At 42.4% G+C, this 15,698-nt stretch overlaps 1 protein-coding gene across 1 annotated transcript in view; it reads left to right on the forward strand.

The window, feature by feature from the left end:
* Positions 1-336: 336 nt before the first annotated feature.
* LOC129774929 (DNA mismatch repair protein spellchecker 1) overlaps positions 337-15,698 on the forward strand; it is a 71,599-nt gene continuing 56,237 nt past the window's right edge. The window contains exons 1-2 of the mRNA XM_055779023.1: positions 337-495; positions 553-602. Coding sequence (XP_055634998.1) covers positions 459-495; positions 553-602 — 87 coding nt within the window. The 5' untranslated portion in view covers positions 337-458. The remainder of the gene's footprint in view (positions 496-552; positions 603-15,698) is intronic.

A 15,698-nucleotide genomic window follows, 5' to 3' on the forward strand; every position in this document is an offset into this window, starting at 1 on the left:
TGAGCTAATTCGCAAAGAAACTTACTTACAAAACTAATTTGTTCGGAGAAATTTAAGGTGTACCCTCAATTTTGCAAGTGATCATTCGAACACGCAATCTCAATAAATCGGTAAAACTAAAAAATAAAAAATCGAGTATACTTCAATACACGGCAGCGGGAGATATACTTATAAATCCTGAAAAATCTACCGACTCCACCCATATATTTCGTATCTTTCGTTGAGACCATATGCGCACTGAACAACTGGAACAAAACGCAACTGAGTTGTAACTGGGTGAAGCTTATTGTATCTTTGGAGTAAAAAAACAGTTCTGGCAACACCATTCAGACTTGAATTTACCCGCGCTGGCATGATTTGTTTATGTTGTTCGTCTTTGGTGGTTGTTTTAAGTTGCTTTGTGAGGAGTGCTGATTACAGAGTTTTGTTTTACAAAATAACGAATAACTTGTATAGCAATGGCCAGCTTGAAACCATTGCAATGTCTCAATCTAGGTAAATTATATGCGTGTCTTTCTGAAATTGTTTATTTGATGTTTACTTAATTTTTAGATGCCAATCAACAGAAAAACTTCATGACATTCTTCAAGACTTTACCTGATGTGAGTATCATTTGCACATGGTAGCATATAATTGCACAGTTCACAGTATCGTATATTTAAATGAAGAAATGTTAGCAAAGTATAAAATAGTGCCAGCATTATTGGAGAGACAAAGCTGCAGTTACAAATACAAGTAAACTACAGCTTCAAAACTGTTCTCCGATTCTCCTTTAACTTTAATTTTTATACATAAACTTCGAAAATTCATCTGGCGATTTGTGAACTGCAAAATATGTAGAATCAGTCTGTGCTATTGTCAGAAAATAATTATAGAGAAAACAATGTTCGAATCTATCTTTTCAATCGCTTGCAAGTTTAGTTGATTTTTCGTCATTGTTTGTTATACTAGCGGCATCTATTTGGTTCTACTTTAAATCCTACCGAAATATTTTATATGAACTTTCTCAAGAGATAACTATTATTCACCCGATTCCTTTTATTATTGTTTTTTTTAAATATTTTTTTCCAATGACAATGACCTCCCTGGAGGAAGTCGTCTTCTCGCCCTAATATTATGATAATGTAGATGCCATATAGTTGAACTGAGATGCATTTATATATATTCCAGTTCTAGCCGGTAACTTTATTTAGCGGACCCCAATCGAACACGGAGTTCTCACGAATATTGATACAGTTATCTTCACATCTGTTCACGAGTGTTCATTGTAAAATTATAAGAAATGGAAAACCGAGAGTACATACAACCTACTGTCTAATAACATCTGTTTCTACAAATATTTTGGAACAAGATCGGCTTACAGTAGCATATTTTATTATCATTGAATACAGTTAACATATATGGAATAGATATGGTACGGACAAACATGATCTCACTTATCACTGCTGTACCCTTCCCCGGGCGAGTAGAATGGCTGCGAATGGAAGTAAATTTATTGCATTGGTTTCTCTATTTATTCGTAAGCTGAAACATACTTTCACGAATTTCTCATGGTACTCTTTCATTTGTTTCTCATAAGGATCTTCATTAGGATGAACCGTGTAGTAATGGGTTCCCGCTGCATGTCTGATGGATTGTACTGATGGCACTTTCACTGTATATGCTTGCACAATGTCCTTATGTTTATACTCCGTTGATGTTTCTTGTAGAATCTGGTTGGATGTCGTTGTGGTTGGTAAACGCAAAATATTTCCTTCGGTAGTTATTTCTGGTATAAAAACTTCATTTATACCGTTATCTGGAACCATCACAATATTACATTTCACTGGATTATTATGTATGTATCAACCACTCTCACCATCGCCATAGTTCAACGCTCTTCCGTGCACTAAAATACAAATCCCCGCCATGACACAAATTTGCAAAAACGATTTTTGAGATACCATTTCAGATGCTCTTTATATGAGTTGATGATGACGACTGTCTGTTCTATCATCAGAGTGGTTGTATTTATAATGAAAAAAATGGAATTCCCCGTCTTATTGTTCATATGGAGATGAATATTAACAGTGAAGATGATCACACTCTTTTCGTATTCGCTTTCTGATAACAGGTTATGTGCACGTTGTTATTGGTACTAATTTTAAAAGTAGTTAATTTTTGAAGCGTATATTTAACTTTTTCTATCTTCTTTGGTTACTCAACAGTAACCAAAACCCTGCAGACTATTTTTTTTTCTATTAATTCATGCGCAGTACATTTTACAATTCAATTACTCTTTTAGCACTTTCACTGAAATGGGAGCGTTCACGTTACGTCATCATGTAATTTATTCAAACTATTGAACTATGACTATAACACGAAAAACAACTGAGACTATAATACTGCCAAGATGTGATACTTAGCTTATCTAGCCGACTTGTGTCTTGTGTTGAAAGACAACTTCATTTCTCATGATTTTGAGCTGTGTCCCGCCATCAGTTCAATTATCTCATAATTCGCAAATCATCTTCGATTTCTGGTGTTGTCGGGGTAGCCGAAAAGAAACATTTGAGAACGTTCCACGCCATGTCATCCATATCTCTGTTGAAGTTAAATAAGATTTTCGAAAGAAATAAGCACTGAAGTATAAATAAATCGTTTGTTTGAGAAACCCCATAAACACCACTTTTATCAGAAATGACTTTTTGGCAGTTTTTGAATCCTTGAGGGTACCTACATCAACTATCAAAATTTCAGAAAAAGTTAGTTCTACGAACCCCCTTAAAACGGGTTGGCAAATATCCGTTTTTTTGAGAAATACTATTTCATCCATGCCGTAAGATGCACGCGCTACTCAATTTAATTGGAATGTCTTCTGATTCAATTGGGACTCGGACAGGACCACGAAATGTAAGCATGGTGTTCGGCGGATAGCAGAATACAAAGCGCAAGTAAAAAGAAAAGGCGAAAGTCAACGGAACGGTATACAAAAATAGGAAAGAACAGGATGTCCAAGCTGTGAAAGTAGGAGCGGATAGGTTTGCTTGGTTGAAAATACAAGCGAACAGGATGTCAAGCTGTGAAAGTAGGAGCGGATAGGTTTGCTTGGTTGAAAATACAAGCGAACAGGATTGATACTTGCAAAACTTGATCGATATCAAATGTCATCGGAAGAAGAATATCTCGGATGAATTCAGAGGAAATCCCCTCTATTCTGCGCGACGATGACGTGAGATGACTCAAGAGACAGTACTCCCAAAGGCGAATGATGTGACTATAGTTTGTCACTAAGTGAGATTTGAAGTCGTGTCCTCATATGCTATTGACTTGGGTATCAAATAGAAGCTAAAAATGAAGGTGGCTTCCAGAATGAAGCAAGAAACTTTGCTATCTCACGTCAGTCGCGGCACAGCATAAAGGGGAATACTTATGAGTAAAATGTACCGATATTACTTTAACGATTTGAGAGGCGAATCATCTCCCGGAAACCGAGGTTCGATTTTTAGTGTTGAGGGAGCAAACCAAGCAACTGTTCACTTCATACCTGCGCATTTGGCTGCGTGCCATGACAGTTCGTCTGACAACCGTTGAAACATAGCTGTCATAACAATCCCATTTATTTTCCTCCTTTGCTAACCACAAAAAGATAGAGTTCAATCCAAGTGTTATTAAAACCTCCTGGACCAGACCGCAGCATTCCGCTGCTGGAAATACAAAAATTATACCACAAACAAATCCATCGTCATCAGCGGTCACATACATCTGTCCTCGCGGAGGTACATCTGTCCTCCCTTCTAGGATAATCTCTCCTACGATTTCGATGCAATCAAAAACGCAACTAAGCCATCCGACAACGAGTGGGTAGTGGGGGGACCAGCGAGTCTCTGCCACGATTTTCAACCTGGCAGAGCAACAAACGACGCCAGTCAGCACGATCAATTGGGTCAATCCAGTGACAGGTCTTACGAAATCCACCCAGTGCCTGCCTCTAAACATCAGCTCGGTGGGACAGATTGAAAGTCATCCAATGCATCCGTGGCACGTAAGCCAGCCATATCAGGGACTGAATATCTCACACAATTTCGCATCAGTAGGTCATGTAGCCTTTTCGCAATATGTTTACTTGGTCGTCTCCAACGGTGTCGAAGGGTGCCGCTTCGGAGGCAGTTCGTAGTCGCTTATTATTACCTACATAAGTGCCACAAGTGATACAAACGTTGCAGAGGCTGGACGGGTGGCCAGAAAAAATAATATACGTGCTGCTCCAGAAGATCCGCAATGTTCCAGCACCAAAAGCGGACGATTTGTGCACGGTCGTGGCTTTCGGCATAGCGGTACAGAAGTTCAGCGAACATTTGGAGGCGACGGGACAAGTGCAACATCTATCAAACCCAGTGTTGCTCCAAGACCTTGCTGCCAGCAAACTTGAAGCTTGACTGGGTGGCGTTCAAACGATAATTCGCGGCAGTCGACCTCCGGTCGGTACACGGCAAATCTGGTCTCGGCAGCAGCTGATGTCACTCTCATGTTGGATACAAGGGGAAGTAAGCAGAAGAGAGAGGAGAAACAGAAAGGTTTCGTGAATGCTCATGCTGCTACATCAGACGCAACATCTGACGGGACCCCGAAGGTGGAATCACCAATAGCAGCTTCGCCAATTAGCTGCTTGGTCTGCGGGAATCCAGATCATCGTCTTCAAAAAGATGGACCGGGATGACCGCTGGAAAGTGGTGCATAATTATTATTTGTGTCCGATCTGCCTCGGAAAGCACGGAAGAAAACCCTGCCGGTCGTCATCGCGCTGTGAAGTGCAAGGTTGTTTCAGGCAGTTCGTCGACCAATCCATCTCATCCAACATCTCAAAGATGCGGAACAGGCCAGCGAAGCGATTCAACGGAAGGTGTAAATGCTCACAACGTCCAGAGCTCGATACTGTTTCGCATGTTGCCGGTGCGACTTTTCAACAAAGGACGTAATATTGAGACACTAGCTTTCATCGATGAAGGATCGCTCCTCGAGAAGAGGAGAGCCAATGTACTACAGGTTGAAGGCACGGAAATCCGTCTTTTCTTAACCTGGACAAGCAACGTTAGTCGTGAGGAAGAAGGCTCCCGTCAGGTAGAGATGGAGATTTCGGGTATCGGTGGAGGCAAGTGATATTCACTAAAAGACGTCAGGACGGTCGAATTCCTTGCACTACCTGCGCAGACGCTGTGTTATAAAGAGCTTGCCGATCGTTTCCATCATCTGTTGAATTTACCGGTCGTAGACTTCGAATCTAAAGCTTCAGGAATTCTCATTGTAGCGAAGACTACTCACCTGACCGCCACCTAACAAATACGCGAAGGTTGCTTGGAATTCCCCAGTAATAACGCTATGCCTGTCCGACGGCTACGGTGCTTGGAGCGCCGTTTCAATGCGGATTCATCCTTGTTCGATAACGTCCAGCGGCAGATAGAGCAATACCAGCATAAGGGCTACATTCACGAAGCTACGGAGGAGGAACTAGCCGAAGCGGATCCAAGGAGACTGTGATATCTGCCGGTTGGAATAGTTCGAAACCCCAAGAAGTCCAATAAGATTCGCCTCGTGCGGGATGCCGCAGCAGCTGTGAACGACATATCTCTGAATAGCATGCTACTAAAAGGATCGGATTTAGTCCAACCTCTCCCCGATATTCTCTGCAGATTCCGTGAGCGGAAGATTGCAGTCGTGGAAAATATCATGGAAATCTTCCATCAGTTGAAGATACGGCAAGCGTTACAGTCAGTTGTTCGTCTGGCCCGGTGAAACAGAGCATCCCCCGGAAACCTTTGTGATGACGTAGCAACCTTCGGCTCAACTAGCTCACTAAGCTCGGCGCAGTTCGTAGAAAAATTGAATGCAGCCGAGCAAGCAGAACAATACCCGTGGGCCGCGGAGGCGATCGTGCGCCGACATTATGTCGACGATTTCCTGTGTAGTTTTGACAGTGAGGAAGAAGCATGTCAAGTTGTAGAGGAGGTCAAGTTGGTGCATAAACGAGGCGGATTCACAATTCGCAACTGGCTTTCGAATTCAGGCGCAGTTCTACGCCAGGTTAGGGATACCGAAGCTAGAGCAACGAAGATCGTCGGCGAATGCGGGTCCGAAGTAGAACGCGTGCTAGGCATGCAATGGAGAGCAACCGAGGATGTCTTCGTATTCTCCAGCGATACCGACTTGGAAGTCGTCACTCCTACCGAGCGAGGCATCTTACGCTGCGTTATGAGTCAGTTTGACCTGTTGGGTCTTCTCTCCCACTTCCTCATTTACGGCCGTATTATCATCCAGGATATACGGTGCACAAAAGCTGGTTGAGACAACGAGGTAGGCGAGCCAATTCTTGAGCGATGGTATTTGTGGGTAGCCAAATTCAATGACCTGAAAGATGTTCGTACATCATGCATGTTTTCCGGGCGTAACGGCATCGGAAATCAAGGAGCTGAGTTTCCGGAAGAGATTGTCCGACACCAGGAGACAAAAGATGGACGAAAACCGAAACTTAACCAAGGTAGCCGTCTCTACAAGCTATCACCGTTCATCGACGAACAGGATGTAGCGCGAATGGATACTCGAATCGCTGGGGTAATCTTCGTTCCGCAAGATACTAAATTCTGTAAAAAAAATCGATTTTTTGAACCCGTCACGTCGGGCTTTTCGCAGCTGTTAAAAATAAGGTTTTGGGCCATGTATATGTTCTATTGGACTATTGGCAATGTTCATTCCGAGCTTCCATGTTACATGTAGGCCAATCCGTCAAAATTTCGTTATAAAACTTGGTGATATTATCTTCATCCGCAATATATGGTTTCAACTTCCTGATGTCCTCGATTTTTTTCTATCTTGATCGGAGCTTTTGAATTTATTACAATAATCAACAGGCACAATCTATGCCCTAATGATATTTAAGTAGCTTAAAATTTTCTTAAAGTTACATTAATAGCCTCCCTACATAAATTGAAATCAAAGCCCTCTGCAATTCTGTTGAACATTCTGAGCAGACCGGATATACTACCGTAGGTCGGGTTTTTTTCGTCAGACCGGTATACGCATAAAATTTCGGTTCCGCAGACTTCTTGGAGACACCTTTAATTGGAATGAACGGGGCATTGCTCCGCATTGCATTGCACACTCTGTTTTCGACGTCAGGATATCAGACACTAGCATAGCACGCGCGATATTGCTACAGATTCTTTCCAAGACAACGAGCTCAACGTTTGGCGACCGAGCTTAGGGCGGAAATTCCTCGGTAGTTGTCGACTTGTCGAAAATTTCCACTAATAAACGATGAGCGGAAAATGCGACAAAGAGGAATCATCAGATAAGTGGAGCATTTCTTCAACAGAATAGACGGAATTCCATCAGGACCAACGGAGCAAGACGCCTTGAGTTTGTTCATAGCAGATTGTACCATTGGCTCGTTAACCTCGTAATGGGAGCAAAACTGGCCGAGAAAAGATACGTTTCCAGCAATTTTCAATTTGCAATTCAATTTGCTCGCGTGTTATCGACTCATCCGAAAACACGCTTCCAAATTTATCAGCAAATAGATCACATATCGTTTGTGTGTCAGAAACTCCACCGCCCATTGTACTCCATTGTAGAAGGTAGACCAGACTCATTCCTTTGCTCGTTTACGAACTTCCAAAAAGACTTAGGATTTACTTTCAGTTTCAGCTGCATGTTAGTAATGTAACTACGATAACACGATTGAGTCATTCGCATTGTTTACTCGCACATAATAATTCCTAAATGGCACGGTTCGGTGCTTGGCAAATCGACGTAATGCTACTCTCTTTGCTGTTTTCATTTGACTTAGTTCCCTAGTCTGCCATGGAGATGCGAATGCTCTGAAGTAATTCGCTTCGGTACATGCCTGTCAATAGCATAGTTACATTTGAACATTTGAACTGCAGTATCCACATGTCACAATATAAAACATCTTCCTAATCGATAGTAGACAGGACGTTAGAAATGGCGTTATAGTCAGTTTTTTTGAAGTCATAGTACACGGCAGTTGCGATTTTGCGGAATTAATTTGAAGCACGGTTTTCCAAAACAAAGTGCAAGCAGCTGCTGCTGAAATAACTGGAGCTGAGTCGGCACTGCTAACGAACCACAGGTCCAGAATTCTTCCGTTGCTGTTCTCGACATGGTTGATGTGTAGAAACAGGCTGGTGCTGTACGAATCTAATAGGGACGTAGCACGTAGAAAGTGTTGAGTGATTGGTATCCGGGTGCAGAAATCCTAATCTCGAAGGTTTTGATTTCAGGTAAATTTCAAATTTTCTCCTTTTCCATCTAGATGTGCAGAACTGGCAGGGAGACTCAATTGTTCCGGTTTAGATTGCAAAAGCCGAAAAGTACTACTATATGCGTCACGAATGTGATTTCGTGCCACCACCAGGTCTTTGAATCCCTTCGATTGAGAAAACTGTTGAACTGCGAAACCTTGAAGTACACTTTTTGGTCCTTTGGGGTTTGCTGGCCACTACTTTCCAACGAAATAGGCGTTTCGTTGTAGTGGAATGGCCACCAGGATTGGATGTTTACAATATCCTTCGCCTCAACGATTTCCACCTCAAATCTATCGTTCCTACAAGCTAATTTGATAAGATCTGCATACTGCTGTACTGTTTAGACACGATCCACCATATTAATCTTCTGCGAAGTCTCTGTCGCATGGCAGGAATGAAATATTTCCTCTAATCGGGAAATATTGGTCAACGGATTCAAATTTCCCCAGGGTGACCAAAGCTGAACACATTCGAAGACATTCATCGTAAGCTGTCTCAAATAAAAAGCATTCTGGACGGGAATATTAGGCACATGCAAGTTTTGCATGTAATCCATGGCAATAACTGCAACGCTGTCATCGGATTGTTCGCCAAGTTGCGTCATAAGGGAAGAAACTACTTTGGCTCGTCGTAGATGTACAGCTTTTTTTTTTTATTAAAAGCTGCTTGTTCGGCTGTTCATTCTGTAACGGACTCTTGATTTCAACAGTAAATGCTTCACACGTACAGCATATATCCACTTGAGGGCGACCGAACGATAAATCAAAATGTTGCTTGAAAATTTTTCTGTAAAACGAGTAGCCCAGTTTTGTGTTTGGATGTTTCTCTTGCAACATATTAAACATTATTGTGAGATTTTCTGTATAGCTTCTGTGCACGATTTACACCATTGTTTAAACTTTGTGTTTACCAAATCGGCAAGCGTTGGCATTAGGGGTGTCCATTTTGATACATCACCGTTGAACTTCTTTCATTTTCAAATTACACATAATAACAAAAATTGAAATAAATAAAATTTTCAACAATAACTAATACAGAAATATAATTTCTTTTACTAATTTATATTTTCCAAATTATTATATTCTGTTCATATCGAACAGTTGTCTACTTCTTCGTTTTTATCAATATGGCAGAGGGCGGGGAGGATCCCCCATCCACGCCAAAGAATATATCAGATAATGAACCTCCTCCTGAAGAGCAGGAGGATGAAACAGAAGATGAGGAGGAACATTCTGTTTACGAGATAGAAAGCTCTGAAGATGAGGAAAAAGACGAGAAGCAGGATTTTCCGTCTAAAAGAATACCCTGATGGCGCCAAAGGCCCATTTATCGTATACTTTAGACGAAAATCCAAACCTCTTAACGTCATTCGCATCTCAAAAGAGTTGACACAGAAATTTTCCGAAGTTACCGAGATTACTCGGATGGGGCCAGACAAATTACGAGTTGTCGTCTCCAGCAGAACCCAAGCGAATGAAATAACGCGCTGTGATCTCTTTGCGATCGAGTATCGCGTATACGTACCCTGTTGCAACGTTGAAATAGACGGTGTAATAAACGAAAAGGGTTTGACTCGAAAAGAGATACTCGATGGTGTCGGTCGCTTCAAGAACTCTTCACTTAAAAGTGTGAAGATTCTTGCATGCGACCGACTGAAATCTGTGTCACTTAAAAATGACAAAAGAGTCCTCAATCGGACAAACTCTTTTCGTGTGACATTTGAGGGTTCCGCCCTTCCTAACTACGTTGCAATAGGTGCACTTCGTTTACCTGTTCGGTTGTTTGTACCCCGGGTAATGAAATGCAACAAATGTATGCAACTCGGTCACACGGCCGCTTATTGTTGCAACAAAAAACGTTGCGCAGATTGTGGAGAGAGCCATGATGAGAATCCTTGCCCGAAAGAGCGCAAGTGTCTTCATTGCGGCGGGACTCCTCATGATCTTACTCAATGCCCGGTGTACATACAACGAGGGGAAAAAATCAAGCGTTCCTTAAAAGAACGTTCCAAGCGGACTTATGCAGAAATGCTTAAGAGTCCCGTTCCAACGACTCAGGACAATCCCTACTCCATTCTGCAGAAAGACGAGCCTGTTGTTGACGCTCCCAATGCAGGAAGTTCCGGTACATCGCAGGGTGCCATCAGGAAAAGAAAAATTACTTCTTTTCCATCACTCCCCAGAAAGAAAACCGAAACTTCCCAAGTTGGAATGAAAACTCGAATCGAACGTGCTGAGAATAGGCCGAAGCAAGTACCTCCTGGTTTAAGCGGTTCTTCTACGCACCAGGGGTCCTCAGCACTTCCCGGAGCAGCACCCAACACGTCTGCTCCTTTTTCGCGGTCGAGGCAACAGCCACAATCTGGCTTGCTTGCGCTTTCTGACCTGGTGGACAACATTTTAAATGCTTTAAATATAAACGACCCTCTTAAAAGCATAGTATTATGTTTGCTTCCGATTGTGAGAACATTTTTGAAAGAAAAATGTGGTTTTTTGGCAGCGTTCATTTCCCTCGATGCCTGATTCAGTGCAAGAGGTCAAGGATCAAGGTAATACAGTGGAATTGCAGAAGCATTATTCCTAAACTAGATCAGTTTAAATTTTTAGTTCACAGCTCTAACTGTGATGTATTTTCTCTCTGTGAAACATGGCTTTCTTCAGCCGATGAGCTGAATTTCCACGATTTCAACATTATTCGCCTGTGGTTTTATTAAAAATGTGGTTTTTTGGCAGCGTTCATTTCCCTCGATGCCTGATTCAGTGCAAGAGGTCAAGGATTTGATCACTGTAATACAGTGGAATTGCAGAAGCATTATTCCTAAACTAGATCAGTTTAAATTTTTAGTTCACAGCTCTAACTGTGATGTATTTTCTCTCTGTGAAACATGGCTTTCTTCAGCCGATGAGCTGAATTTCCACGATTTCAACATTATTCGCCTCGATCGAAATGACTCGTTTGGTGGCGTACTATTGGGGATTAAAAAATGTCACTCCTTCTATAGAGTCACTCTCCCATCGATGACAGGCATTGAAGTTGTTGCTTGCCAGACACAAATCAATGGCAAAGACCTCTGCATTGCTTCGATATATATCCCTCCCAGAACTACGGTAGGCCGCCATCAGTTCTTTAATACTATCGAGGCAATGCCGGAGCCGCGGGTAATCTTAGGTGATTTTAACTCCCATGGAACAGCATGGGGATCACTCTACGATGACAACCGTGCCACTTTGATTTATGATCTGTGCGACAACTTCAAATTGACAGTTTTGAATACTGGGGAAGCAACCAGAATAGCCAACCCTCCTGCACGGGCAAGCATGCTAGACATATCTCTATGCTCTTCTTCGTTATCCCTGGATTGCATGTGGAAGGTAATCCAAGATCCCCACGGTAGTGATCACCTACCAATAATTTTATCGATCGCTAATGAATCAAGCTCTCGTGAGTCAGTCAATATTTCGTATGACCTCACGAAGAATATTGACTGGAGAACATTTGCGGAAATAATATCTGAAGCAATTGTTTCAATGCATGAACTTCCTCCACTCGAAGAGTATAACTTTATATCGAGTTTGATTTACGAAAGCGCACTTCAAGCTCAAAAGAAACGTGTACCGGCTACCACTTTCCGACGTCGTCCTCCATCACATTGGTGGGACAAGGAGTGTTCAAAGGTCTACCTTGAAAAATCATCCGCTTTCAAAAAATTCAGGAAAACTGGATTAGTGGAATGGTTTCTAAAGTACCAAGCTCTAGAAGCCAAACTAAAAGGTTTGATTAAAGCAAAAAAGCGTGGATATTGGCGGAAATTCGTCAATGGTTTGTCAAGGGAGACCGCTATGAGCACTCTTTGGAATACGGCTAGGAAAATGCGTGGCTGGAACCATACAAACGAAAGTGAGGAATACTCTGACCGTTGGATTTTTAACTTTGCAAGGAAGGTTTGCCCCGACACCGTTCCTGTACAAAACGTCGTACGCGACATTCCACTTCAAAGCGATTATGAGAATTTTTCGATGGTGGAATTCTCAATTGCCCTTCTTTCATGTAACAATTCAGCTCTGGGGTCGGACAAGATTAAATTCAACTTGTTGAAGAATCTTCCCGACTTGGCAAAACAGCGTTTGCTGAACTTGTTCAACAAGTTTCTGGAGCTGAATATTGTCCCGCATGACTGGAGACAAGTGAGAGTGATAGCCATACGGAAACCCAACAAGCCGGCTTGCGATCACAACTCGTATAGGCCGATTGCAATGTTATCCTGTATTCGTAAATTGTTAGAGAAAATGATTCTAATTCGTTTGAACAAGTGGGTCGAAACGAACAATTTGCTGTCAAATACGCAGTTTGGCTTCCGCCGAGGTAGAGGGACAAATGATTGTCTCGCGCTGCTATCTTCTGAAATCCAAATCGCATTTGCTCGCAAAGAACAAATGGCTTCCGTTTTTCTCAATATCAAAGGGGCATTTGATTCAGTTTCCATGGAAATTCTCTCAGAGAAGCTTCATAATCGTGGACTTTCACCAATTCTTAACAATTTCCTGTACAATTTACTGTCAGAAAAGCACATGATTTTCTCTCATGGCAGCTCGAAATCTTCTCGTTACAGTCTTACGGACCTACCACAAGGCTCCTGCCTAAGCCCCCTCTTGTACAGTTTTTACGTCAATGATTTGGATGATTGTCTAACTAGAGACTGCACGCTGAGACAACTTGCAGATGATGGAGTTATTTCCATCACGGGTACTAATCCCGTCGTTCTGCAAAAGTCGTTGCAAGATACCCTGAACAATCTGTTCACGTGGGCCCTCAAGCTGGGTATCGAATTCTCTACGGAGAAAACTGAAATGGTCGTTTTTTCTATGAAGCACGAACCCGCCCAATTCCAGCTTCACCTATCCGGCAAAACGATCCAACACTCTATGTTTTTCAAATACCTGGGTGTATATTTTGATTCAAACAGAAATGCCAGCAAAGAATCAATTTTCTCCAAACAATTACCGGAACATGGTGGGGTGCCCATCCAGGAGACCTCATTCAGTTGTACAAAACAACGATATTATCAGTGTTAGAATATGGCAGTTTTTGCTTCCGATCAGCTGCCAGGATTCATATTCTCAAGCTGGAGAGAATACAATATCGTTGCTTGCGTATAGCCATGGGGTGTTTGCATTCGACACATACGATGAGTCTCGAAGTTTTGGCAGGAGTACCCCCGCTTACTCTTCGGTTCACAGAATTATCCTACAGATTTCTCATCCGTTGCAAGATCATGAATCCATTGGTAATTGATAACTTCGAAAATCTACTCCAACTGACTCCTCAGTCAAGTTTTATGTCTTTATACCATGAGTACCTTACACACGATGTGCACCCTTCACCAGGCATCTCCAACCAAGTTTGCTTCCCATACTTCTGCAATTCCTCTGTCATTTTTTATCTGTCCATGCGACAAAAAATCCATGGAATCCCAGATCACCTACGCTCCGATTCTATTCCGCCGATATTTTCGCCAGAATATGGGAAAGTTAGATCTGATAAAATGTTCTTTACTGACGGTTCATTCATAAACGGGTCCACTGGCTTCGGCATCTTCAATGAAAATTCCAGTGCCTCTTTCAAACTCAAAGATTCTTGTTCCGTGTATGTCGCTGAACTGGGTGCGATATATTACGCATTAGGGATCATTGAAACATTGCCCATCGACCACTATTTTATTTTTTCAGACAGTCTCAGCTCAATAGAGGCAATCCGCTCAATGAAAGTTGATAAACGCTCATCTTATTTCCTAACAAGAATAAGACAACTATTGAGTGTTTTGGGGGAAAAATTATTCAAGATTACCTTAGCATGGGTTCCCTCTCATTGCTCGATTCCGGGGAATGAGAAAGCGGACTCGCTAGCTAAGGTGGGCGCTTTAGAAGGCACACTTTTTGAAAGGCAAATTGCTTATAATGAATTTTTCCACATTCCTCGTCAGTATACGCTCGTAAGTTGGCAGCGCATGTGGAGTGGTGATGAGTTCGGTCGTTGGTTACACACGATTATCCCTAAGGTCTCGACGAGGGCATGGTTCAAGGGATTGAATGTAGGTCGTGATTTCAATCGCGTGATATCTCGGCTTATGTCCAATCACTACAACCTAAACGCGCATCTCTATCGCATTGGGCTCGCAGCAAACAATCTTTGTGATTGTGGCGATGGCTACCACGACATCGAGCATGTTGTCTGGTCGTGTATCCGGTTCCATGCTGCTCGCTCTCAGCTCTCTAGAGCACTGAGAGCACAAGGCAGACAATCGGATATCCCCGTCCGGGATATCTTAGGTAGCCGGGATCCTGATCTTCTGCTTCATCTATACCTGTTCCTCAGAAACGCCGATGTCAACGTTTAACGATGTTTTCTTCGTTGTGTCCCCGTTTCATATCCCTCCTATCCGATCGATAAACTTTTACTTAGTCGCGGCAATACATACACACACTCTTTACAGATGCACGGGCCGAAGGTTGTGCAGTCCACTGATTATTTAGCAAGAGCCAAAGGTTGTACCGCTCATGACAACTCTACACGAGCTGATGATTGCGCCGGCTAGTGACCATTCTATCCTGGATTCCTCGAGTCGAGAAAGACGCACCACGCTAGATATGGGGTACAGACTAGGGGGGCGTTGCTGATTAATGGTCAGCGCATCCCAATAGGAAGTATCCCGTGTCGGGCACACGTACAGAGCATCGAAGACTGCAACATACCAATTATGAGAACACTTGTAATACTAACCTCGAGTCAACCGCGAGTAATCGGTTACATATTACTAACATAGTCTAAGCAAACATTGTCAAAATATTGAACTCCCGGCCCCGTTAGGCTGACGCCATTTGAGCCTTAATAAAATATATATTTTGGATTAAAAAAATATATATATATATTGTGAGATCAAGCTTCTCACTCAATAATGTTTCTCGACTGATGTGCAGTGAGATATTTTTACGGGAAACGAGTAAATGTGTTGTTTAACAAGGTCGATTGTTGTTCCCGGCTTGGAGTTTCCGGGAGATGATTTGCCTCTCAAATCGTTTGGAACCTTGCCTTTTGCCAACAGCAACCACAATCATCGAACTGCATCAGGTGTAATGCCGTGAATGATTTCAGAAGCAGCTTGGACTTTTATGAGTAATGTGGAAACATTGTACCATAAGTGTTTCCTCTGGAAGGTCTACCAGACTAATCCAGGCAAATTCTCTTCGATGACGCTTTATCGGTTTGAGATCTATCATATTTTGCAAGTAGCAGTCCTGTTCTTTTTTTATTTTTCAAGCTTCGAAATTCCCGAAAAATACGCTACTTGTCAGTTTCCGGAATGAAGCTGCAACAGTTTTTGGTGCACATAGATTATAAGAT

Source organism: Toxorhynchites rutilus, chromosome 3, assembly GCF_029784135.1.
Source record: "Toxorhynchites rutilus septentrionalis strain SRP chromosome 3, ASM2978413v1, whole genome shotgun sequence".
Lineage (NCBI taxonomy): Eukaryota > Metazoa > Arthropoda > Insecta > Diptera > Culicidae > Toxorhynchites > Toxorhynchites rutilus.